This window comes from Tetrao urogallus (assembly GCF_951394365.1).
Source record: "Tetrao urogallus genome assembly, chromosome: 15".
Classification (NCBI taxonomy): Eukaryota; Metazoa; Chordata; class Aves; order Galliformes; family Phasianidae; genus Tetrao; species Tetrao urogallus.
This window is the reverse complement of record NC_136828.1, coordinates 1,483,649-1,509,253: the sequence shown is the minus strand read 5'-3', so window position 1 is coordinate 1,509,253 and position 25,605 is coordinate 1,483,649. Positions and strand designations below refer to the sequence as shown.

Here is a 25,605-nt window from a genome sequence, read left to right as displayed (position 1 = left end):
CCAGCCTGAACCCGGGGAACCCGCGGGCTCCGTACGCCGCTTCCCCTCCCAGCCTCGCATTCCCGTTATGCTCCGTTGCGACGCTGCCCCGCGAGTCCGCGTCCGCCCCGCGCAAGGCACGTCGGGACCTGTAGTTTGCGTCTCCTCGGCCGGCCCCGCCCTATCAGGGGCGGGTCTGGGCGGGGCCGCGCGTGATGACGTGTCTCTCAGCCAATAGCGCGCCGCGAGCGGAGGGCGGGGCTCGGGCAGCGCCTCTCCGGTTGCCGAGCGGGCGTTGCGCGGCGGCGCCAGGCGGAGGCTGCGGCCGTAGTGGCGGTGGCCCGGCCCGGCACCGGGGCGCCCGGCCGCGAGGTGAGCAGCGCGGTCCGCTCGGTCGCCGCCCGCCGCGGGGCTGCGGGGCTCTGGAGGGCGGGGGGCGGCGGGCCGGGCCGCGCGGGGCGGCGGGGCCTAGCGGCGGGCCGGGCGCGGGGCTTTGTCGGCGGCCGCGGGCTGAGCGCCGCTCTCCTCCCCCGCAGGTCCCGCTCCGCTCCGCAGATGGGCCGCGGGAGGGCGGAGCGCTGAGCCCCGCGGGAGGACCTGAGGGCGGCCGTCGGCCCGGCGGCGCCTGGAATGCGGCTGGGGAGCGAGGATGGGCACGCAGGGCAGCCCGGTGAAAAGCTACGATTACCTCCTCAAGTTCCTGCTGGTGGGAGACAGCGACGTGGGCAAAGGGGAGATCCTGGAGAGCCTCCAGGACGGCGCGTCCGAGTCCCCGTACGCCTACAGCAACGGTAAGGGCGAGGCGTTGGGGGGGGGGGGGGGTCGGCGCTGCGGGGGCTGCGGGGGTCCGTCGTGGGCCGCCCGGTGCCTGGTGTGGCCGCCCGGTGCCGTCCCCGCGGCTCTGCCCCATTCACTGCCTGCTGCGTGCCGAGCCGCGCTGCGAGGAAGCGGGTCTGTAACAAAAGAACGGGAGCGTTATTTGCAGAGAGGAGCTGCTGGGCTCCGTGTGCTGCTGCTTCGTTTGTCCGCCTCCTATCAACGTCGAGGTGTGTGATGGAGCCCACGGCAGGCTATTAACTGTAGTGTCACAAGACCGTGATTAAAAGCCGAGGAGTGGCACTGTGCTATTTCCTGCAGCCCTGCGCTGCAGTTAAAGCATAGCACAGCCCGGCAGGGTGCGGGTCCTGGAGTGGCGTTCAATCTGTCATCCTTCTCTCTGGCCTCAGCGCAAAATAACGGCCCCGGGGGCTCAATAGAAGCCATGCAATGCAGATCCTTCGCCGTCCCCGCAGCTGACCCGATGGTTGGAGCAGTTGGTGCTCGGTTTTCTCAGTGAACGGCAGCCTGAGAGAGCCGGGTGCTTCTCAGGGCTTGGAACTGAAGCAGGCCTTGATGTAAAGGCATGGTGCACTCAGCCCTCAGAACTGCCAGCAGCACTGCAGGAGTGATGGAAGTGCACACCTGGTACCTCCGAGGAGGCAGTGACTCAGAGCTCGGGAGGGCTGTGAGATTAGAGTAACAAATTCTGGAAGCAGAAGGCAGTGGTACTGTTTGTCCATAGAGATGTGTGGCTGTGGTTTGGCTTTGAGGAGCCGCTCGGTGCTTTTAAGCTTCCCCAGAGAGATTCCCATCCCTAAAGAACCCCGTGGTGGGAGCAATGGAGCTGCTCCCTGGGAATGAGGCTTACTGAGCAGGGCGGATCGAAGGGTGAAGTGGGCTGTTGGCATTGTGGTCATGTTATGCTGTGGATGTTTTTGGCTGTTGTTCAGATACTGATGAGGCAGGAGTAATGAGGGTGGTTGGGAAGTGAGTGTGTGTTCTTTGATACACGTGTGGAACCCAACGCTGTGACTTAGCTATGGCTGGGAAGGGAGCCTCTCTGCACCCACTACTTTGTAACAGCAAAGTAACACCATCTCTTTCTAGAAAAAGGAGATCTCAGTCAGCTAATGTCTTCAAAACCTTCCTTTTCTGTAAGCAAATGAGCCCGTTCCTAGTTAGGGAATTGAGTCACATGCTGTTGGTTTTTTGTTTGGTTGTTTTTTTACACTAATATGTGCTTTGATAGTCTCTGCTTCTATTGCTTCTGCTGAGCCTGTGATCAGATGGAGCAGCTTTGAAATTGGAGAGAGTTTGATCCTGAGCTATCCCTGACGGCCTTGGCAATTGGATGGCATCAGTCTTGGAGTGCTGGGGATGCACTGAAGGAGCAGGTCTCTGTGCTGTGTGCAGCTGTGCCCCATAGAGCATCCCAGGTGTGAAGGCACTTGGTGTTAGTGCTTGGCCTCCTCCATATCATCTGCTTAATGCTGTCCTGAAACCACATTGACAGCACTGTGGAAGGGTTCTCTTTGTAAGCTTACTGTGGAAGGGTTCTCTTTGTAAGCTTCACTCTCATCAGTCCTCCTCCTTCCCTCTCTGACCGTCCCCCCACCCCACATCCTAATCTGAAAAAACAGATCACCCACAACTTGTTTCTTCTGTCCCAATGGCAAAGCTTGCCATGGTCAGTGTGAAGTGGAGTTTGCTTGAGGTTGATCCTGTGACTGGGGCACGTTTTGTCAGCATCTACTTGGTGAGGAACCACTGCTTGCTCCTGAAAGCCTGGAACTCTGTGATGTGTATTTCTAAAGCATCATAGATCCTTCTGTCTGTTCTCGTTCAGGATCCCAGGAGCAGAGCATCCCTTCTCATTGCATCCATGTAGTTTGGTACCTTGTGCTGCATCAGACCCTCAATGCAGAGCTTCTGGAGGCTTAAAAATGGCTCTTTGGATCAGAGGTTTGAATTTCAGCTGCTACCTGAGTTTCTCACGAGGTTGATGCTGAAGCTGCTGAGGCTGTGGGTCTCAGGGAGCACCAAGTCAACTGTGCTCCCTGCAAAGAGTGGATCCGTCCTTTGGGAGCACTACTCGTGCCATGCAGCTGGATGTTGCCATCCCCAGGCTGGGAGAGTTTGGAACTGAGGTGGAGTTAAAGTTGTCTTTCTCTTAGGCAGTTTCAAAAGGCCTCGAGTTAGCGTTTGTGCTGCTCTTTGGAGGAGGATGTTCCCAGCTTTGTCCCTCAAACTTCCCACAGAGCCATCCCTGTGCAGCCTGGTGCTCATCACAGCAGGACCCATTGCCTGCTGAGTGCTGTGTCACAGCCTTTCTGGAACAGCTGGCTGTCAGCACGCTTACCCCAGAGCAATCCTGCCCAGCTCGTTGGGTGGCTTGCTGCAGGAGGCAGCAGTGTGACTCATGTGGAGTTGCTGCACGTTGCTTCCCTGGGTGCCGTGCAGCAGGAAGAGGCCAAGGCAGGCTCTGCCACTCTGATGTGGATGCCTTGTGTGCTCTTTGCTGATCCTTGCATGGCTGCACGCTGCTTTGGGAGAGGGCTGCCCCCTCACCTGCTGCTGCTCCTGTAGGAAAGCTGAAATGTGTGCTCGGGACAGAATGGAGTGTGTTTCTGAACAGATGGCTTTGATTGGAAGGGGGATAGATAGATGTTGTTTCTCTCAGTTCACGTTAAGCTGTCCTCCTCATGGCTTCCTTACGTCTGCTCTGCTCTCAGGCGGTGCTTGGAGCAGCACTGATGGCCCCGTCCTGTTGTGACCACCCCTCTGCAATGTGACTGTGCCCCTTGTTTCCCCCTTATTAAGTGCTGTTTACCCGCAGATAACATTGTTTCCTCAGCAGCCACCTCCTTGGATGTGCTCTCCTCTGCTGCTCTTTGTGCAGTTGTCTCAATTCGGAGCTCCCACTGCTGTTGTCTCAACCCTTTCTCTCCAGCAGTTGCTTTTTCACCCCCAGCAGTTCACCCCAACCCTCAGCCACCAGTGTGTGACCAGGAACATCACCCAGGGGCTGCTACAAACATCTGTTCTACCTGTGCAGCTTATGGCACAGCAGGACTCCGTACATCTCTGGCAGCACTTCGCCTTCTCCTCAGCACATGGCAATCAGTTCTGGCTGTGGCTGTGCTGGGTAAGAGCTCTGGCTGGGGCAGTGCTGCTGCAGTGACAGGTCTCTGTAGTAACTGGAATCGTGGTTTATTTTGAGGTTTTAGCACTCTGATGGGAGCTGTGTTGAGGCAAAGCATTCTAAATGGAGACTTACTATTGTCTTCCTGTGTGGGATCAGCCTGCAGGGAAAGCTTCAGGTCAGCCACGCTGCTGGAAATCTCTTCCAGCTATGGAAGAGTGGGGAGTGTGTGTGAGCCAGGTCAGTGTGTCTGCCAGCGCCTGCACCCGTGTCCTTCAGGGGTGGTTCTTTCCGTGTCATCAGGGATGCAAAACTGATCTCTTTGGAGCAGGCTGTGGCTTGGAAACAATTCCAGCATCTCTTGTTTCTCTCTCCTTTATTTCTTTTCCTTTGTTGTATAATGATAATAATTCTGGATGTACTGCATTGATCCTCTGTCTCTGTTTGTTGTGGGACTGCACGGCTGTGGCTTTAGAGCCCAAACAGGCCCAAGTCCCAAGCAGGTCTGGATGTCTTCTGCTGTCTTTCACGTCAGGATAGGGGGTGCTCAGTGCATTGGGTGATGTGTGTCACCTTCCAGGTGCCTTCCTGGGGAGGGGAGCTGAGCACTTCCTTACCCTGAATAAGAGCTTTGCTGGTAGGGGACTCTGAACCTCAAGCCCCCAGGGTGATGTGAGCCTAGCACTGTAAATCTGGAATGGCTAGAATGCTCTTCTAATGAATTGAGTTAAAGGTTTCTCTTTGTTGTTTTTAGGGTTGTTTCTTCTTTCTGTTTCCATTTTCCCCGATTCCAAGATGAGTCTGCTTCTGGTGGTGTCTATTTTTCCTATCTAAACCACATAGGAAAGCCCACATAAAATTTCCTTCTCTGCCCCATCTCCCTCAGCTCCAGTTTCCAGCTGTTCCCTGGCATGCTCTCCTCAGCAGCTCCTTCCTTCCCTCCCTCCCTCTCACTGAAGAGCAGAGCATCTCTCTGTGCACTCACAAACAGCTGCACTACGAGCTTAGCTTTCCGAGCCAAGGATTTACAGCCTTGCTTTGCTCTCACCTCCTTGCCCTCTGACAGCCCAGGCCTGGCAAGCAGGGTGCTGTATTATGCTGTACAGCTTTCTATTTGATTTGGGGCTGAGGAGGAGCAAGGAAGCTCTGATGTGAGCTCTCAGCTTGCCCGCACTGTTGTGCTGAGAGCCCCATCCCATGGGGAGCATCAGAGGTCTGCGCGATCCTTCAGGGGCTGCAGTAGCACTAAGGATGTGACAGCAGTTCTGGGACTGAGTTTGCTCACATGGGGGTCCTGCTGATGAGGAGTGCTCCCTTGCACGTGGCTGTACCCTTCTGGACTTCTTCTGTCCCTCCCCATTAGGACAGCAGGCAGCACTGCTGTGTGGAGTTGCAGTGGGTCCATTCAACAGGCAGAACCTGCATCAGGCACAGGAGCAAGGGGTCCATGCACGTGGTGTCAGGAGGAGCCCGCATTAAGCACTGGGAGGGCAGTGTACTGAAGGTATTTCACACAATAACTTAGCTCTTTTTGAATGATTTTTTGTTGTTGTTCTTGTCTCCGAGTGCATCTTGGTGTTTGTATGGTGACCCAGCAACAATGCTGATTGTTACGGTGCCCTGCCATGCATCCTCACTGGCTGCCTTTGTTTCTGGGTGCAGCTGTATGGTTTTTATGGACATCAGAACTGCCGAGGATGAAGAAACTCTTTTGTTTGTAGAAGCTTCTGTGCATAAATTCAATCTTGATGTTCTTCTAAAGAACAAATCCACTTAACATTCCCAGTTCTGGACTGTCTTGTGGCTGTTTCAGCAGCTTGCTGGGTGCCCACTGAAATGGCTGGAGTTCCAGGAACAGATTTGCTTCTGGCTCCAAATACAGATTTCAGATACAGATGTCATCCTCAGCGTGGAACAGTTCCTCTGTGGGTGTCCAGTGCTGCCAAAGCACCGCTGGGACGCGGAGCAGCAGCTGGCAGGCGAAGCACTCAGCAGGGCTGGGCATCCTGCAGGGAGTGAATACACATTTTGCTTTTGGCTGGCTATAAACAAGCAATTTCTGGTCTGAGGTTCTGGCTACCTTGGAGTCGATAGCTGGATGCTTGGGAACAAAGCACTTGGGAAACATTCTTGTGAGTCTCCCATCCCAGCTGTGATGCGCTCAGAGCTGAGTCACTTCGCATCGGGTTGTGCAGCAGGAGTAGGGCTTGGATTGCTGCTGTGAGGAGGAGATGATGAAGGCTGGAGCAAATGACCCCTTGTGCCCTGCGTGGAGCAGCGCTGATCAGGGTGTTTGCTGGGAGCAGAGACCTCTGGTGCATGTTCTGAAGGTAGCTTCCCATCACACCACGCTGCAGCACAGCAGTAGGAGTGCTGCTTTGTGGCCTTCTGCTCCACCCCTGCAGTCACCAGCCTGGGCTGGTTCTTCTTCTGCAGCACTGCTGTTCAGGAACTTTATCACCGTGCTGACAGCAACAAAGCAATGCTGCGAGGTGTGTTAGTGCCAAAAGGCACAGACCTGAGATGAAGCCATCTTTGTTCAAAGCCATATGTTTTGTTGACCCCCGTTGCTGATGAAGATAATTTGTTATTTGTCTATGTGAGGAGTAGGTAATTGAATGCATGACTCAAGCTGATGAGCTCATGTGTTGTTTGGAAGGGATTTTTCTGTGGCTTACAGCTCTGAGCTGACGAGCTCAATTGCTGCTGTTAATGTGCTGTTGCACACGCTTTTTAAGGTCGGATGACTTCATCACTCGTTATTTGGACAGATTGAAATTTGCTTTTTTTTCATCAGCTACTGCTTATGTGCTCATACCACCTTTCTCTGAATGATTTAACACCACTTACAGGCAGCACAGAGTCGGTTCAGCGCTGGTCCCGGCGCTGCCTTCTGCCCAGGAGAGGTTTGGTGATAAACTCCTGGTGCTCAGCCTTCCCAGCAGGGCACAAGCCCTGTTGTGAGCAGGTCTCATCCCCATGGAAGCTCAGCCAGGCGAGGTGTGCTGGCTGGAGCTGCATGTCTGCTGTGTGCTGCACCCGCCTGGGTGAGATGTTAAAACCCAGCCACGTCAGTCATGGCTGAGAAACTTCTTGTTAACATCTGTAACACCCAGGGACTTGGCAGGGTAAGAGGTTGTCTTTGAGCACTTCTCAGTTATTGCTGACGTTTGGGATAAATGAGTTTCTGCTCTGGCTGCTTCAGGCTGTGCTGAAGAGCACAGGAATGCCGTTACGAACGGAGCCCCTCAGACGTGCTGCTCGCTGCACTGCTTTTTGCTTAGCTTTAATAACCTGCTTGTCTCTTCTCTGTTCGTCTACCTGAAAGGTTTGCACAAGCTCTGCATGGAGGAGAGGGAGGGAGCTTCCAGCAGCTTGTCTGGCACACACAGGGAAACATTTCCAGCACAGAGGCTGACTGCACCTCCCAGGTGTGTGCGGGTGCGTTGGGTGCTTTCCATCAGCAGGCCACTCCATTTTTGCCTGTGTTGGTCTCAGGTCGGTGAGCTCACTTTATCCTGCTGTCAGATGAAACTGACAGCATTTCTAACCATCTCTCTGGCTGTACCAGAACACAGAGCAGTGCCAGGCTTGGTTCTGCTCCCCAGCAGCATCTGGGCTGGGACTGAAAACTTCAGTATTAATTATGGTGTTCTTGCTGGGCTCCACAGTATTATTTTGATGCTGTAGGTTACCAACCGATGGCATTATCCCTCTCTGCTTAGCTGCACCTCTCAAAGTCCTTCTGATTAAGAAACTTTACTGAAGATTTTTTTCTGAACATCTTCTTTCTAAAGAAGGGAACAAAAGATGACTTGTTCCATTGGCTTGCCCTGGAGTGTTTCTTGACGTGTACGTCTTTATGTGATTGTTCTCACTGCCACAAGTGCAGCTGCACGGGGTGCTGTGACTGCTGATCCTTCCTCGTCTGTTGAGTACGGATTTCCCTGACTCTCGTGCCTCACATTTGCTGCAGCCTGCAGTGCACCACGCTGACTGCGAGGTGTTCGTTGCTGCCCCGCTGTGAGGAGAAACAAGGTTTGTTCCTTACCCCGACGTTCTCCTGCTCTGCAGTCACAGTGTGTCTTCACGTTTTTCCAGTTATTTATTTGCCATATGCTCAGAGACCTGCTCTGCTTTTTCCCAAGCATCTTGTTGAACGCGGCGTGTTGCAACCGGCTCCGGTTACCTGAGGACACTGAAATTGGAGGCGGCTGAATCTTGGAAGTGTTCTCTATTTCAGGTTCCAGCTTTGCTTTTCTTCCTTCCTTTTTCTCTGGCCAGGGTGGCCAGGGTGGCACTCTCTGCTCCCCAGTGGGGACTAAGGCCTGCTCTCTGGGGGTTTGCTGCTCGGTGCGTGCCACATCGTTCTCCAGCAGCACACAGGGTGAGTGGGGAAGGAGGGCAGGGGCGTGCGGGCTGCCAGGTCAGGCTGGAGTCCTTGCAGAGGTGCATTCAGTTGTCCCTGGTGTTGCTGCTGTAGGGGAGTGGTGGGGCTTGAGAAGGATCCCATCTCTCCCGCCATCAGATGCTGGCAACATGAGCCTGTTTACCTTAGTAAATACCTGGTAATGTGGACCCAGGCCTTCCTCTGGACTTGGCGGAACTGATGACCCGTAAGAGAACAGAATGTCTGGGTGGAAACTGAATGTTTTCAGTTAGGCAGCTGTGGCACATTGGCTTTGGTTGTACTGATGGCAAAGCTGCCCTGTCTCAAATAGAAGTGGGCTCCTGGCCTTGCTCTGAGGTCCCTCTCCTGGGGCTGCATCTCAGCGTCGTGTCCCCACTCAGTGCCCAGGGCTGCCCCATCCCAGTGCAGAATCCATCATTGCTCCTGTTATTCCTCATGTGGCTGCCAATGCACATCTCTCTAATCTGTTAAGATCTCTCTGCAATGCTTTTCCTCCCTCCAGGGAAGCAGCAGCTCTTCCCAGTTCAGTGTCTTCTGCAAACTGACTCAGTGTGTCTTCCAGCCCTGGATCCAAGTTGAAGAAGACATCAAAGAGAATGGCCCCAAAACTGAGCCTTGCAAACCCTAGCAGTGACTGAAGCAGCAAAAGGGTTGCTCTGATTTGCACCCACTGTAAGGGATAAGCAGAGTGGCACTAGGACAGAAACTATCTGTAACTGTGCCAGTGTCTCACTTGAATGCACCACATTTTTTCCTTTTCTTTGGGAAGTGATTTTTGGATGTCACCTGGAATGCCCTTTGCTCCTGATTCATGTATGAACTACATTTGTGTTTGGTTGTTTGTTTTGAGACATGACAGGCAGAGGCTGGAGCTGCTGCCAGCCTGGTGCAGTGCTGATATGGAGAAAAGTCCTGGGGACCCTGTGGGCAGTTTGTTGCAATGGGGGCAGCTCTCCCTCCCCTCTGCCATGGCAGCTCCCTGTGTGTTTGCCCACCTGTAGGGCAAACATGTTGGCTTATCAGAGCCTCTCTCAGGGAGGATGGTACTCAGAGACCTAAAATGCACTGTTGGCTCTGGCAGCTGCCACGCTGCCTCTGCTGAAGGAGTGCTGGACTCGTTTTTATCCCAACACCTGCTGAGGATTGTCTCAGAAATCCAAAGGAGAAAATAATCTGTGTGCTGTTCTTATTGTTTTGTGGGAAAATTGAGAAGAGTTTGTGCAGATCCTGCTTTGTAAGGACAGGAGATGTGTGCAGGAGATTGTGGCAGGGTCAGCCTTGAGAGTCTACAACTGCAAAACTCCTGTTTTCTAGAGCAGGAACTTACATAAAGAACCACTGTGCTTACAGCAGTACAGAGCATTGGTCGCTTCAACATTTGAAGCAATTTTCTCAATATCTTCATCATTTGAAGGGGAGATCTCAAGAACTGCATGAAATACAGCTCGAGAGCAGCATGAAGTACACATCCCTGTTATCTTTCTGCCTTTTCCAGTGACTTCCCAGCCCCTGAGCCTGCTTGTCCACCAGCCCTGCTCTGACTTTGGCTTTTGGCATGCTGCTGCTGTGCAGAGGGTGCCCAGTGCTCAGTGATGGTGTCGGGACACGTCCTGCAGGGCAGTGAGTTCCCAGGGGAAGGAGACTGGCAGCCCCACCACGAAGTGCTGTCGAGTGCTGGAAGAAAAGTGTCACTTCTTGGCGGGGTTTTGCTTTTCCTGGTTACATCAGATGTAATCTCACAGCTGAAAGCTCGAATTTTAACTCGTCCGAGTTTTGTTTCAGCGGGCATTGATGTGAAGCATCCTGTGTTGGCATGAGTAATTTGGAATCGGTCAGAGATTCCTATGTACACCCTGCCCATTCCCATGGGAAAGTGGCTGGTGGGCAGGTTTCCCATATATTGCCTGGCAGAAGGGATAAAGGTTGGGATGCCCTGGAGCTTTGCCCAGGAATGATTATGGTGCTCGTGCGTGAAGCCCGGCCCTGGGAGGGGAGCGGGGTGTCTGTCCCCAGCCCTGGTGACAACAGGTTGCTGCGTGCCAGGTCGGCTGGCAGCTCCAACAGTGGGGTCATGTTGGCATCAGCATAAGCAGGAGCCTGAAGAAGAATAGCAGAGGGGTTGGACTGAATGCTAAATCACAGGGAACAGCCCCGACTTGTTCACCGAGCGTCGCTAGTTTGGTTACATCATGCTTGGTGTTGGTCAAGAGAGATGGGCTGATAGCTGCTGAGCTTTCAGCAGGGCTGCGTGTCTGGGGGGCCAGGCGGGTGGCAGAGAGGCCGGGAAGGCTGCAAGAGCTGCAGGGATGTGGTGTGGGGTTGTGGCTGTGCATCCCTGCTGGAGGAGCTGAAATGGCAGTCCTGAAATGAGCCGTATGCAGCTGCCAGCTGAGGTGATGCTCGGGTTGGGGAAACCACTGATGACTACAGGAAGGAAAATTTAACACCTTTGCTGAGTTTATCAGTTTCTGAGCTGCCCAAAATGGAAATAAATAAATACATAAAAACCTGTGGTACAGCGTGGCTGGCTGGGAGCGTCAGACTGCCAGCAGCGCTCTGGGCGACGATGACATCTAGTGGCTGCTGTGCCCGGCCGGGCAGCAGCTCTGGGACAAGGAGCTGAGCTCCAGCCTAGGCTGCACAGCAGCGCCTCGGACAGGGCCAGGGAGGGGCAGCCCTGCTCTGCATCCCCCTCAGTGCTGCACTGAGTTCAGGGGTGGCTGTGGCTGGCAGGGCAGCAGCACATGGGTTTGGCTTGTGTCACATAGGATCTGCTTCCTGCTCTGAGCACCGAGCCAGTGCAGGACAGATCCCTCCCCAGAACAGTTAGGTGCAAGCTTTAATGGAAGGGTCCCTTTGAGCTGGCCTGATGCACTGTGTGCATGCAGAGGGGAAGCAGAGCTGAAGCTGTCACAGATGTTGCAGCTGCACAGTCTTTGTTCTCACCACTGAGCTTGTAGGTGGAGGTTTTTTGCTCAAAGTAACTTGTACATTTAGCCCTTAATTCAAATGTGGGTGTATGCGGATTGGACACAAAAGAATCACAGGATGGGTTGAAAAGGACCACAAGGATCATCTAGTTTCAGCCCCACTGCTATATGCAGGGTCACAGCCACCAGACCAGGCTGCCCAGAGCTGCATCCAGCCTGGAAGGCATCGCTAGTTTGCAGCTTACTTTACCACGTGTGTTTAAATGCTGATTGTAGCCTAGAATAAAAAGACAAAACAGCTTTGCTTTTTGCTTGGGTGCACACAGCTTCCTCAGGCTGATTTCATCACGGTCCTTCAGCGGTGCCATCCCCAAAGGCCACTGCTCTTCTCTTCCAGCTGCGATGTGCAGGAGGAGCTGTGCATGGACCAGGGGACTGGCAGCTCCCAGAGTGTGAAACCCAGCCCTTGTGCCCTCCTTTGTGTGCTGTGAGCACGAGGTGCTGGATGTTGATGCCTCTTACTTTGCCCTGCTTTGGGAGCTAAGAGGATTCACAGGGATGTTCTGCTCTCTCGTGGGCATGGAGCAGGCTCACTGCTGCTTGCTGTCCCCAGGGATGCGGGTTTTATATCTGCCAAGCAAATAAATACAAACCACTCGTCTCTGGAGGACGATAAAAAGTAAACTATCTATTTTCTGTGATAAAGCACTGGAAATAGTTGGAATTTAAGATAATTATCTTGATTGCTTTTTATAGCACCCTGCGAAGACTGAAATCTAATTTGTTTCTCTCTAACAGGGAGCTCCTGCTGATGACTCAGACAAAAATCCATTTGCCTTATTGACAAACTTGTCTGTTTGGTTTTCAGGGCAGTGTTGTTGCAGAAGGGACATACAGGTGGTTACTCAGCAGTGAGTTTTTAATACATGTTCAGAGTTTGATATCTAGTAGCTGGAGGAGAGAATGAAGCTGATGCAATCGGAGGGAAGTTACTTGGCATTGCTACAGATGGCTGTAAATTACTTCATGCTCTCCAGTGGGTGCAGCAAGTGGTAGAGATCAACCAGATGTACAGGAGCTTGCAGGGAAGCTGCAGGAAGGGTGGCTGTGCATAAAATCTGTGTCTGAAGGTGCTGGGCACTCCTCATGTGACTGTAATTTCGGGGTCTTCTGCTGCTCTGGAGCTGGGGCCCTATGGGAAGCAGTTGTCCGTGCTGTTTTCTCAGCTGTTGTTGAGGAAGGAGTGCCTTCTGCCTGCTCTGCCCCTGCCTGCTCAGCAGCCGAGCTGCTGGAGGAACCTCCTGAAGTTGCATCAGCCTGATTCGCAGGCACACGTGGCCCTAATGTGAAACCCCTCACATTGCTCCCCTGCTGAGAGGAAGGAAAATGAAATACAGAGGTGATGGAGCATGGCCGTGCCGTGGTGGGGCTTGTAACTGAGGGTTTCTGGGCTTCTCTCTCACTGGAACCCAACGCTCACATTGACTGCCCTGCGTTGCTCTGCAGTACGGGCTGCTGTGTGCTGCTGTGCCCTCAAGGATGAGTGTAGAGGATGGTAATAGAAAAAGTAACGTTCTTCCAAAATACATTCACATTGAGTCAGTTCTTCCATCGCCGAGTTTGAGACTTTCCTTGTTTAATGAAGTAAACAGTTTAATTTGCATGTTTCTATTAGCAAGCATAGCAGGTGTGCGTGCCTTGTAGTTCTTCACTCCTTTTGTCCTTGCAGTCGGAAAGCAGCAGCTGCGTTCTCTGGGCAGGCTTCTCAGCATCACCACCTCCCTGCCTGTTTGACCCCTCTTCTTTTCTCTTTAGGAATTGACTACAAGACTACTACCATCCTGCTGGACGGCAGAAGGGTCAAGCTGGAGCTCTGGTGAGTTTGGCTTCTGAGCTGCGCCACAGCATGGCCAGTGCAGAGCATCCCTGGCTGTATGCTGAGGCTTGGTAGCTCCTCTACCCAGTAAGTTATCCTAGTGAATCAGACCCCTTTCTGTGACTGAGCAGCAACAGCAGCATGCTGTCCTTTGCCAAAGTGGTTCCATTTCAGCCTTTCTCCACCACAGCTGACTCCATTCCCATACAGCTCTAAGGGAGTGATACTGTTTTGAAGGTAATACTGGACTCCACTGAAATCCTAGAGTTGGAAACATAGAATTAGGAGGACAAAGCCCTCAGTTCCTACGGAAGCCTGGATTTGTCCATGACTTGGTCACCATACAGTCAGTGCCTGGAGAGCAGGGTGTATCCCTGGCACTGGGGTGGAGAAGTGAGAGCACTGCACATAGAGGTGACCCTTCCTTACCTGTCAGCACTGGAAGAAGAGCTGGAGCCCATCTGGTCCTGCTCTGAGATATAAACTGCTAAGATGCCCCAACAGTGCAGGAAGAATAGCCTGCCCCTGTTGTGCTTCAGCTGGATCGAGTAGGGAGTGACACAGGTCCTGAAACATGAAAGCAAACTTGTCTACCAAGGCGTGTATGAAATAACTGGAATATTAGTGTTCTGTGTGAACTGTTACACTGGGAATGAATGACACATTCTCAGCCTCAGAGACTGACTCTAAGGGTGTATGATTTCATGGTTTAATTAGAATCCTGCTCTCTCAGGAACTGATGTCCTCATTTTTCTAACAAACAGCTCATTTATCTCTCTGCCCTATGTGATTGCATACGCTCCTTCTATTTTGTGTTTCCCTTTCTTGTAAGGTGCCACTTTTCCCATTTGTAGCTCAGTGGGAGATGTGGAGTCTGGGATTTGTTTCTTCCTACCTTTCACAGGCTTTCTTTGTTTCAGGGACACGTCGGGGCAAGGCAGATTTTGCACCATTTTCAGGTCGTACTCCAGAGGAGCCCAGGTGAGCACTGCTGTCCCGTGTTTGAAGGAGCCAGTCCTTTTCTTTGGGCTGTAACAATCTTTCATGTCATAGCAAAAAGCTCTGAGGCAAATCAAGCATCAAAAGGATGGGATCTGTGAAAATACCAGGAGGCACCACAGGCATTCCTGTGCTCTGGTTTTCTTGTTTTATGGAATGATAGGAGACAGAGGAGTGAGTGACACTGCTGGGCTGCTGCTGGGACGTTCTGTAATGGATTGCTGTCTGTTGTTTCTAGACGAGGGTTGAGAAGTTGGAATTACAGAGAATGAGGCAATTCTAACCTGAGATCTGCCTTAGCTTTAATCTGGGGGCTCCTAATTTCAGAGGCTTATCAGGTATGTTTCAAAACAACACCAGCTTTCCCAATGGAGTTCTTCCTCTGTATTGCCACCAAATCAGTTCCAAAAATAAGGTGGCTCCTGCTTGTATGTTTGGTGCAGGCTTGCAACTAGAGCAGCTCACTTGGATCTTAAACTAAGTTCCTTAAAACATGAAACAAAGAGTTAAATTTTGAGCTTCTCCTTTGGGCCTTGTTCCAGAATAGCATCTAGATGGTGAATGGCTAGTGAAATCTTTTGGTCTTCTGAAAGAAATGCTATTTAACAGTGCTTTTTTGATGTATTAATAGTCATCCTTTGAGTAACATCCCAGAGTCCCTCCAGATAAAGGATCATTAGCTTAAAAAAAAAAATAAAAAAATCTCATTAAGTTAAAAGAACTACAGTGATTGCCTTTCTTTTCTTATTCAAAAAGTTTGGCAAAAGTCCTTCTTCTACACAGAACTTCACCCTGCTCACACTGTATTTCAGAGAACTGTACAGAGCTCCAGTCCTAATGCAACCTGCATGCTTGAGGTGGTGTCCTTTCCCTTATAAGCACGCAATGGGGCACTGTGGTTTTCTGGTTGCCACATGGCTTGGCTTTGGGCAGTCTTCCTGAGACCTTGCTGTCAAATGCCCAAATCAAACAGGGAGCAGCAAGCACAGTGTCTGCACAGGGCTCCAGCCAGCAGAGCCTGCACAGTGTGTGCCAGAACTTGTGGCTGCCATGTGATGAACTGGGACAGATGGGAAAGGTGAAAGAAACGGTGGTGAGAATGTTCAGATGGATCAAGATATGTGTCTGTTTAGCAACTGAAGCAGAGCTGTAAGGCACTGGGAGTGCATCCGTTGGGTTCCTGCAGCCTGTCTTCTGCACACAGCACGCCTGAGGCTGGATGGAAGAAGCCAGCTGACCTGAAGCTTGAAACGGCTTTCTTTTACCTTCCTTCCTTGTAATGAGGTTCTTGATCGTGTTTGGTTTAGAGGTAACATCTTACCCTTCTGCTTTATTCATCAGCATTGCTTTAGGAACTCTCACTGTACAGTGGGGAAGGTTTTTTTGCCTTGTCCATCTTACCTGCACACCATCCTCAAGGAAACACGTGGACAGGCATTCAAGTAAATGTGATCAGCCAGCTTGGCAGAGGCACCTGTACCATGAATGGTCTGTTGCTGAGTGCTGGAGTATGCACTTCACTTAGGCAACAGAGTGCAGCTTATGCTTCTTTCTCAGGGTCTGTCTTTTGTCTGTGCCACGAATCCCTGTTGCAGAGAACTGCTGTGATGCCTTGGTCCCAACAACAACCAGTCTTTACCCTTTGTAACTGCAAAACAGCCAGAAGCAGCAAGCCTGCCTGAAGAAGAGAGAGTTCCCAAGTGAAACGTCTCCACTGCCTGCTCAAAGATGTTCTTGTGATGAGTGCTGCACAGTGAAGAGTGAGCGGGTGCCTTCTGAAGGCTGAGAGCTGCAGCCCTGGTGCAGTTTTCTCCAGGTCTGAAGTACAGCTTCAGGTGGTTGGCTCCCATGTGGCACCCCAGCAGTGTTCCTGAATGAGCAGGAATGCAGGTGTCTCTGAAATAACCTCCACGTCTTCTGAAAGCAGAAAGTATGCTAATTCAAACTCTTCATGGTTAACCAATGCAAGAGGGATGTTAGATTTGAATGATGAAGATCTCTGCTGCAGGAACAGGCTTGAATAGTTGTTGGCTTCTGCATGCTGGAAATAGGTACTTCTGTCAAAGCTGGGTAGAGCTGCCCTTCCTCTGGGAGCAAGCTGCCACCTAGTAGTTGGTAACACAGTTTTATTGATAGCATAAAGACAGCTCAACCCAGTGTGGTCTGGGTGGTGAGGAAGGCATGAAGTGTTCCTGAGTTCCCTGTTTCTTCCAGACGTGCTCAGTGCTGTGTGTTGGGCTGAGTTTCTGTGCTTCAGCACTCTGCTTTCCTCTCTTTTCTCTTGGTGTCCTCAGACTTCAGGAGTTCTGTGGGAAGCCTGATGCAAGCACTGTTGGAAGCAAGAGAAACAGCTTTTTCTAACTTAACAAACCAGGAGCTCAGGAAGAGCAAAGAGATGCCAGAGGGGTTAAACTCTGCTTAAAGTGCAGCATAATATTTGTGCAAGAACAGCTTGGTGTAAACCGGCCATGAACACCTTCGTGCTGGAAACAAGCAGAAGGCTTTTATTGAGCAGAGATGGGGCTTCTGGGCTGGGCTTCCTTTAAGGAATAACAAGGACTAACTCAGTGAGAGCTGGGTTTCCAGAGAGAGCTGTGAGGCTGCTGGGAGAGCAGGAGGTGCTCAGGTGCCATGGCCTGGCCCTTGCTGGAGCTGGCTGAGAAGGGGTACGTGTACATGAGTGGAGAGAGCTTAGGAAAATACACAGAACAGCTGCTGGGTGAAAAGCATCTGCAAGTAAGGGAAGCACACCTGGCTCCCCTTCCCACCTCGTTGCTTCTTGAATGGAATGATAAGAATTTAATCTCCTGAAGTTAAACCCTTGCTAAATGGAAAAGTGGTCCCCAGGTAGGAGCCAGACCTTGTGAGCTTTCCTTTCTGACACAGCAGAGCTTTGTGCTTTTGCTCAACCTGGGCTGCAGGATTCTTTCTGAGCACCTTGGTGCCTTGCCCAGGGTTTCATGCTGCTGTTCAGGCTTCTGGCTCTGGAGCTGTGTGGTTTTCTTGTTGGGGAGGAATGTCGCTCTGTTGGAAACATCTCAGAGTAGCCTTGCTGTCCCTGGTGAGCTGGCTTCTAACGAGGGGACCTCTTTCAACCAATGCAGACAAGTCCCAGCTCTCCAGGCAGTGTGACAGAAGAATTCCTTCAGGAATGGTTACAGACTATCACAGAAAGTCAAAGTGACATTGAGGAACGCTCCCATCTTACAGCAAGGCTGCAGCCCTAACAGAACAATGAGTGTTGTTGAGTTCTGCTTTGGCAGCAGGTTTGAGTGGTTGCTGTCAATCCCACTCAGGGCTTCTCAGCACGCAGAGAGCTGTGGGCTTTTTGGCAGCTCAGCAGGCTCCGAGATGCAGGCTGTGCAGCTTTCAGGGTGCTGCAAACACTCTACCTGCCTCTGGTCATTCTGAGGGCGTCCAGCTGCTGGAGGAGTCAGCTCTGCTTGTCACAGTGCTTACTGCCAGCTCAGTGATAAATAACCCCCCATGTGTTATGCCGTTGGGAAATGCTTTGGCAGCAGGGAGCGGTGCCCTGGGCCAAGGTCCCAGGTGCCAGCTGGAGAAGGGACATGGTGTTCTCCTTGCTGTCTTTGTTTATGGCTTACTTAGTCCTGCGGGCTGCAAAAGTCCAGTCTGGGGGTTCTTCCAGGCTTCCTCAGCAACCAACAGCTTTGTTCCATCGGTGCACAGTAGCAGCAAGTGAGGCTCTCCTGGCTGCCCTGTCCTCTGCGTGCCGAGGTTTGTGGCAGTGGTGGGAGCACTTGTTTTCCAGCACGCTGCTTCTGCCACCTTTCAAAGCTTGCAGATCTGCTTGCTGCAGGTGCTTAAGCCAGACAGAGATGTGGTTTGATTCTCTTTGATTATGTGGACAGGACTTTGTGTGAGCTCCTGCTGTAAACAAGCCTGACTTCTGGCAGTGTAGGGGTCCACGTGTGCTGCTGGGTACAATAACAGATTATCCCTGTTCTTTGTTCACTGCGTGATGCACTCACGTGGAAATCTGTCACTGGGAGCTCAGGCTTGCACCAATCCCAGAAGTGTGGAACAAAAGCAGGCTGGAAATGGACTTTGAAAATGAACTGTGAAAAATCCTGGGACAGTGCTGGGGGATAAAGTCCTCTCCCGCCCACCTAGGGGCAGGCTGGGGAGAGGCTGCTCAGCTCAGGTGCTCTCACAAGGTGTCTTGTGATGCTAAATACTGAGAGGTATGAAGATGTCGGGGTGCTGCGAGCCATCGGGGCACTTAAAGAAGGTTTTAGGCTGCAGATGGGAATCTGTTCATCTGTCTGGTTGATTACAATTCTGCACATGTTATTCCACAAGAATCTTTTTTCTTTATAAACCTGGAAGAAAAAAAAAAAAGCCAACAGCTCTTCCTCAGAGCTGTCTGCAGAGCTGGAGCCAGCTCCTTGTGTGCGTGCGTGTCTGCAAGCTGTTCTTTGCAGGGGAGAAAACAGTGATGTTCATTTGGGAGGCAGTGTCTGGAGCACACCTGTGCTGCCTGGGAGAAGCACAAGGTCCCCTGGCTGAGCCCCACATGGAGCTGCTTCCTCCCATTTGCCCCAGCTGGGGAGGATGGAGACAGGATTGGGGCACTGGGCAGTGTGGCCTTGGTGTCTGCTCTTGGGAAGCTTTGCTTGACAATCTGAACTCAAAGTGTGTGTGTGGAGTTGTGTTATGACTTGGGAAGCTGTGCTGGCAGACAGTGTAGAGTTAAAGAGCGTGATCTTGACCTTCCACTTAGATCCTGAGAACTTGGGGTTGTGGTTTTGCTGATGTTTTATCCTGATTGCTCTGCAAAGCAGATCCAGGCTGCAGCTGCCAGCAAGCTTAAAGCCACTCTGCTCTGAGAGCGTGGTTCTGGCAGAAGCTGTCCTCACAAACCAGCTCTTGGGTCTGTTTCTGTTGGCTCAAGGAACTTGTCAGTCCAGAAAGAAAGCAAGTAGGGCCTATTGAATGCCCTGGCAGTTTGTCTTGGAAGGAGGTCCTCAAACCTCTTCCTCTGTTGTTTCCTGATTATCATTCATTTACATGTGCAGCTTTGGAAGTTGGAAGTCAAAACAGGCAGAACAAATGAGGAAAGTAGAGGTTCCCCCCCAGTCCTGTCTTTTTTTTCCCCCCCCCCCACAGAATGCACTTTATTTTAGTGATGTCTCTCTCCTGGTAGCAGGTAGTTCTCAATTTTGTCACCTTAAGATCTCCTTTGCACCAGGACTTGCTGTAGGGCTGGCTGTTCCCTGCGGGTTCCTGATTCCAGGAGGACTGGCTCTGCCCAGCTGCCTGCCCTGTGACACCCTGCAGTCAGGCTTGGGCTGTTTGCTTTGCTCTCAGCTCAGTCCAGCTGCCTTCCACGTGAGCTGGATCCGTCCCCAGAAGCACTTCTGGCTTGCTCACGGGGCTGAGCAGTGGCCATCAGGTTTGTGCAGGAGGAGTGCACAAAGCACAGCCCTGCTCCTCTGGATGCAGAGTCACTGAGGTGGTTCTTTGGAAACCCCCTGACCAAAACAGAACTGGTGTCTTTTCCAGAGTCGATCACTTGTTGGAAATAAGAGCAAAATCCTCCCCAACAGATCTGAGTTAAGTACAGAACAAGGGGGAATGGTTTTAAACTGAGACAGGGGAGGTTTAGGTTGGATATGAGGAGGGAGGAAGTTTTTCAGCCAGAGGGTGGTGAGGCACTGGCACAGGTTGCCCAAGGAGGCTGTGGATGCCCCATCCCTGCAGGCATTCAAGGCCAGGCTGGATGTGGCTCTGGGCAGCCTGGGCTGCTGGTTGGCGACCTGCACACAGCAGGGGTTGGAACTGGGTGAGCACTGTGTTCTGTGACCCAGACCATTCTATGATAGACCTGTTGCATCAATTTTATCCCTATCAAGCACATAAATAATGCAACTGGAGGAACATTCTTTGAGCCTTTCAGTTTTGGGGTCTAGAAGCGGTCTTCTGGGTGAATCTCCCTTTTAGTTTGCCTCATATGCAACCTGGTGACTGCACGTTTTCTTCCATCAGGGAATTCTCCTGGTGTATGACATCACCAACCGCTGGTCCTTTGATGGGATAGATCGATGGATAAAGGAAATAGATGAGGTGAGCTGCATGAAGGGCCCAGGAGCGTGCTGGCTTCCTACCAAACACCATCCCTTCGCACTGGGGCTGCTGCCCTTCTGGCCCAGGGGCCAGGCACACTGAGGGGAGGCCGGGGAGATAAATGTGGCACCAAAGTGCAGAGGTCTGTAACAAAATCCAGGCTGGGGCCACCTCTGATACGGGAACAGGAGTGGTTGTGCTGTGGTTCCCTATCAAGTGAACTGTAGAGAGGAGAGAATGAATTGTCCTCTTTTATGTAGCACTGACTGCTCAGCATCAGAGCAGCTTCTACTCTGTCTTGCTCTTCACCTCCATTGAAGTTAGGCAGGGCTGGCTGCTCTCACTAAAGACAAGCCATGATTATTTTTCCACGTCCGTTTTTCTTTTTGCAGCATGCCCCAGGGGTGCCTCGGATCCTGGTGGGAAACAGACTTCACCTGGCCTTCAAACGACAGGTGCCCACAGAGCAGGCCCGGGCGTACGCTGAGAAGAACTGCATGACGTTCTTTGAGGTCAGCCCACTGTGCAACTTCAACGTCATCGAGTCCTTCACAGAGCTGTCCCGTATCGTCCTCATGCGGCACGGCATGGAGAAGATCTGGAGGCCCAACCGAGGTGGGCAGTGAGAAAAGGGGGCTGTGTGTGGGCTGGAGCAGAGGGAGCGCCCAGATGGGGCTGTCTGTGTGTGAGTCTGTGTGTGAGTCTGTGTGTGAGTCTGTGTGTGAGTCTGTGTGTGAGTCTGTGTGTGAGTCTGTGTGTGAGTCTGTGTGCTCATACCTGTGGGATCTGAGAGCGCCTGCCCTGGCGAACAGCTTCGAGTCAGGAGAGCTGAGCCAGAGCAAGCTGCCCGTACTGGTGCAGCTCCAGAGGGCAGTTCAGCATGTCTAGGCTCTGAACTGCTCTGGGACATCCTTACACCTCTGCATTTACTCTAGGTAAAGCTAAAGGCAATTAAGCTCACAACTTGAAAGCACTTCAATCAGATGATTGTGTGTGTGGGATGCACCAAGCGTAAGCACCTCTGTCCTTAGCCTTGTCTGAGCCTGTATCTCCTGTTCCAGAGAGATAGGGAGGCAGGGTGAGCCCAGGGCAAGGAGCTGAATGGGGCTAAACCCCATCCCTGCTGTAGGCTTGGAGCAGTGAGTTGAGGTATTCCATATATACCCAGGTCCACAGTCTGTGGCATGAACAGAGCCTGCCTTATGTCTCAGCCCGTTGAATTTGAAGCAAAACAGTCTTGGGATCCCCTGTTCCTAGCTGGGGGTAGCAGCATGTCTGACTGACAGGCTGAGAAGCAGGAGTTTCACACTCCCATCCGGGTGACCTTTCTTTGTCTGGGTACTCTGTCCCAGTGAGCAAGAGCAGATCCTGTGTGCTGGCCCTGCTGGCCAAGTGCTCTGCCAGATTCTTTAGGACTGGAGGCAGCTTTGCTTGCTGCTTGGGAGCAGTGAGCGGCTGGAGGTGAACGTGTGCCCTCCTGTGGCCGGCTACTGGGAAATCCCATCCCACGGGCTTCCCACAGCTCATTCATGTGGCTCAGCTGAGCTAAGAGCATGCTGGCAAGCCTTCTCCTGGCTTGAAGGGATGTTCATTGCTGTGAGCACCCTGCAAAGAGCCGTCCCTGCAGCTGCTCCTCACTGAGCAGGTCCCAGGCAAGGCTGCCCTGCAGCAGAGCTGGCCACGTTGCCTCCTTCCCAGACCTCTCCTTGGGGCCAAATGGTGACTGGGAAGTGGGACCATGAGCAGGGCTGCACCAAGCAGAGAGACAGTGCTGCCTGAGCCCAGTGCTGGCACCAAAGCTCATGTCTTGAGGACTTGTGCTGGCTTGCAGCACTCAGCTGCAGCCTGGGAGGCCTTTATTCCCAGGTTGTTGTTCTAACAAACGTAATTTGGTGAAGCACTGATGCAGGTTGCACAGAGAGCTGGTGGTGCCCTGTCCCTGGAGATGCTCGGGGTCAGGCTGGAGTGCCTGATGGAGCTGTAGGCGTCCCTGTTCATTGCAGGGCAGCCGGACCAGATGATCTTGAAAGGTCTCTTCCAACACAAATGATTCCGTGCCTCTGCTCAGGGCTCCGGTGGAGTTGCCATTAGCTCTTCTCCCCTGACCAGCAAGAGCTGCATGGCATAAAGAGGTGTAGGAAGAAGGCAGCCTTGCGCCGCGTCGGCCCTGACTGTCCTGACTGTCCGCTCTCTCCTCCCCGCAGTGTTCAGCCTGCAGGACCTGTGCTGCCGAGCCATCGTTTCCTGCACCCCCGTGCACCTCATCGACAAGCTGCCGCTGCCCGTCACCATCAAGAGCCACCTGAAATCCTTCTCCATGGCCAACGGGATGAACGCGGTGATGATGCACGGCCGCTCCTACTCCCTGGCCAGCAGCGGGGGAGGCAGCAGCAGCAAAGGCAACAGCCTGAAGAGATCCAAATCCATTCGGCCGCCCCAGAGCCCCCCCCAGAACTGCTCACGCAACAACTGCAAGATCTCTTAGCAGGACGGGCGCCGTGAGCTCCGTGTGCTCCCGCACGCCCATGTACAGATGTTTGCACACTGCACCCTTTCCAAGGATCCTTTAGGATGGGCCTCGGCTGCTTTCCCCGCGCTGCACGCAGGCATCAGGGATGTGCTCTGCTTTGGCCCCGGGTGTGAAGCGTGCTGCCGGCTGCAGGGGGGAGAGGACTCTGCCAGGTGACCCTCTGGGAATGCTTTGGGCTTCACCTCTCGGCCTGGGGTGGAGAATTCAGCAGCTGCCGGGTTGGGGAAGGGGGGAGAAAGAGGGGGAAAAAAAGCTCATCCCGTTTCGATGGAGAAATGGATTTAATGGCAGATTGAGAGGCTTAAGGGAGTAGGCAAGGAGAATCTGTGCTGCGGCTTTAACTCTTGGAGTCCTGAGCGAATTGCTGGTGCAATAGTGGCTGTTGGATGTAGTTGAGGAATTAAAAAACAAAACTAAAAAAGAGAAGGGAGGGGGGGGAGAGGGAAATAAGTGACCGTTTTCACCAAGATGTTAACCTGCTGTTGCCAAAAAAAAAAGAAAGCTGAACTGAAAAAGGCAGGAGTTGGCCATGAGGAGGCTGAAGGAAGCAGTCTGTTTACCTTCTGCCTTTCTTTATGTAAATATTATATATATATATATATATATATATCACTTGTTTTGTAAGGTGTTTTTTTTAAGAAGCAGTCAGGGAAAATTTTATGCAGCCATGTAAATAAAGCAGGGGATTAATTTAACCAGTGGCAGCCAGAGGGGCAAAGTGGAGGATGTGAAGATGAGAGTACACAAATGCTGTGAGGGACTCTGACCCACCGCATGGGTCGATAGGAGGTTTTTTGAATGCTGCATATACAGAAGGAAGGAACCATCAGTGCATTCCATACCCCCCAAGCTGCTTTACTTTGATCATTCCATAAAGTGTGAGCACCGGGGGCAGGCTGGGGTCGAAGCAGAGCTGAGGGGCAGAGCGGAGAGGCGGAGGTGTGGGGTTGATGCGAGGCAGCGGCGGCTCCAAGCCCCCCAGGTGCCTCATTCAGCACGAGGACGCAGAGCCAGCAGGGACCGAGGAGCCGAGTCCAGAGCAGAGGGAAGACGTGGACCGTCCTGCGTCAGTGCAAGTCTCGGCCATCCCTTCCGGAGCCCCACCTCCCCTGTGCCGCGCTCTGTGCGCTCCTGGATCCTCGCACTGCCACCCCGTGTCGGCCCCGCGCCCTGGCCTCCTGCTCTGCTTTCCCGAAGGCATCCCGCCGAGCTCCGGCTCCTCCTGGATGAAGGTGGGAAGGGACCGAGCGGCTTTTCCTGCTGGAGCGTGAAGGAGCTGGAGCGGGGCTGCATGTCCCGTGGGGGTGGTGCTCAGCTCAGGGCTGCAGCAGGAAACAGGAGGGAGCCCAGGGCCCAGCGGTGCGGGACTGCTGCGGTGCTTTGGAGGACGCGTGCTGCACTGAGATGTGCGCGGTGTGGGGGATGTCAAGCGAGGGCCTGCGCGTCTGCGGCTTCATCCCACGGCAGCGTCTTGTTTGTGCTGCCGGTTCACCTGGAGACTGAAATGCTGCCAGGCTGGGGGCTGGCAGCTTTACTGAGCGGTGCCAATGGATTCCCTGGGACAGCCGCGCCGTGAGCGCTGGGAGCCACCCGCGTGGAGCAGAGCAGTGCTGCTGTGTCCCGCAGCCAGCGGCTCGGGGCCCCTCTTGCACTGCGGGGCAGGATGAAGCCGCAGCCATGCTGCCGAGCTGATGCCCCTCGGTGCACACAGCCCCCTGCAAAACAAAGCCTGGTGCCGGGGGGGGGAGTTCAGAGCTTGGCCCTGGCACGCTTTATTGCCCGGGTCAAATGAGCGAGGAGAGAATTCAAGCCCTTGCCGAGGCGAGGAGAAGAATCCTTTGTAGTGCTGATTTGGCTCGAGAGCAAAGCAGCGCCGATTTCGGCACGGAGTCCGAGGGATTTCCAGAACCTGTCTGAGACGGCCGGCACCTGTTCGCCATCACTTAACACAAGGCAGAAGACAATCGCTGGCTCTGCAGCCTGGCAGGCTGGGGACATACAGCCGACAGGTGACGCACCGGCGCTGAGAGGGGCGCTCGTGGCCGCCTCCTGCCTGCAGGCACCCGGGATCCCTGCCCTCACACACCTCTGCTCGGTTCTGCTTCGGTCCCTGTGCCGCCTCCTGCTCCTTTTGCCCGAAGCTGATGTTCTTTTTGTTCCTGTAAGTCGAGAAGATCCCATCTGGAAGGAGAAGGGAAGATGGACCCGGAGTGTTTGTTCGGCCGTTTATTGTTATTGTTTTTTTAATTTAAAAGGAAAAGAGGTTCTTGCATCTGATGTCAACACTAGTCTGTAGCTGCTCCCCACCACTTGTACCATTCCTGAGGGGTTTTTTTGGACTGTCCTTTTATTTTTGTATTCCTTTGTACAGTCAGTCAGTGTTGTTCAACTGATTATACATGGGTTTGTTTTGTATAAATTAAAGCCTTTTTTTGTTTTGAACTGCCAAGCAGGAGGTGCAGGAGTCGTATCTCTTTTGGGGGGAGATGCTGGGGAGGAGGAGGAGGAGGAGGAGGAGGAGAAGGAGGTTGTGTCCCAAGCTGGGCATGACCTGCTGAATCCTGACCCATGGAGCGGCTTTGATGGCCGCAGGGAGGCGGTGAGGCTGTGCAGCCCCCCAGCCATGGTGAGCCCCCACCCTGTCCCGCTCTCAGCCCACCTCCCCATGACCTCCCTCTCCCCCTGCCCTCTCGCTGCCCCAGGATCAGATTTTCCACTTCGTACCAGACTGGCCACGCTTGTTTTAACAGCTTAAGTGTAATATTGCTGAGTCTGGGAGGGAGCCGGGGGGGAAATCAGATAGCGGCTGCAGCCTGGAAAGCCCTGAGCTAA

At 52.9% G+C, this 25,605-nt stretch overlaps 1 protein-coding gene across 1 annotated transcript; it reads left to right on the top strand.

The window, feature by feature from the left end:
- Positions 1–628: 628 nt before the first annotated feature.
- On the top strand, positions 629–22,728 carry RAB40C (RAB40C, member RAS oncogene family; the record flags this gene model as incomplete). Its single annotated transcript, XM_079542887.1, has 6 exons — positions 629–770; positions 13,097–13,157; positions 14,078–14,138; positions 20,166–20,243; positions 20,636–20,858; positions 22,448–22,728. 6 exons carry the CDS (start codon positions 629–631, stop codon positions 22,726–22,728), a joined length of 846 nt encoding a protein of 281 aa, XP_079399013.1.
- Positions 22,729–25,605: the final 2,877 nt, after the last annotated feature.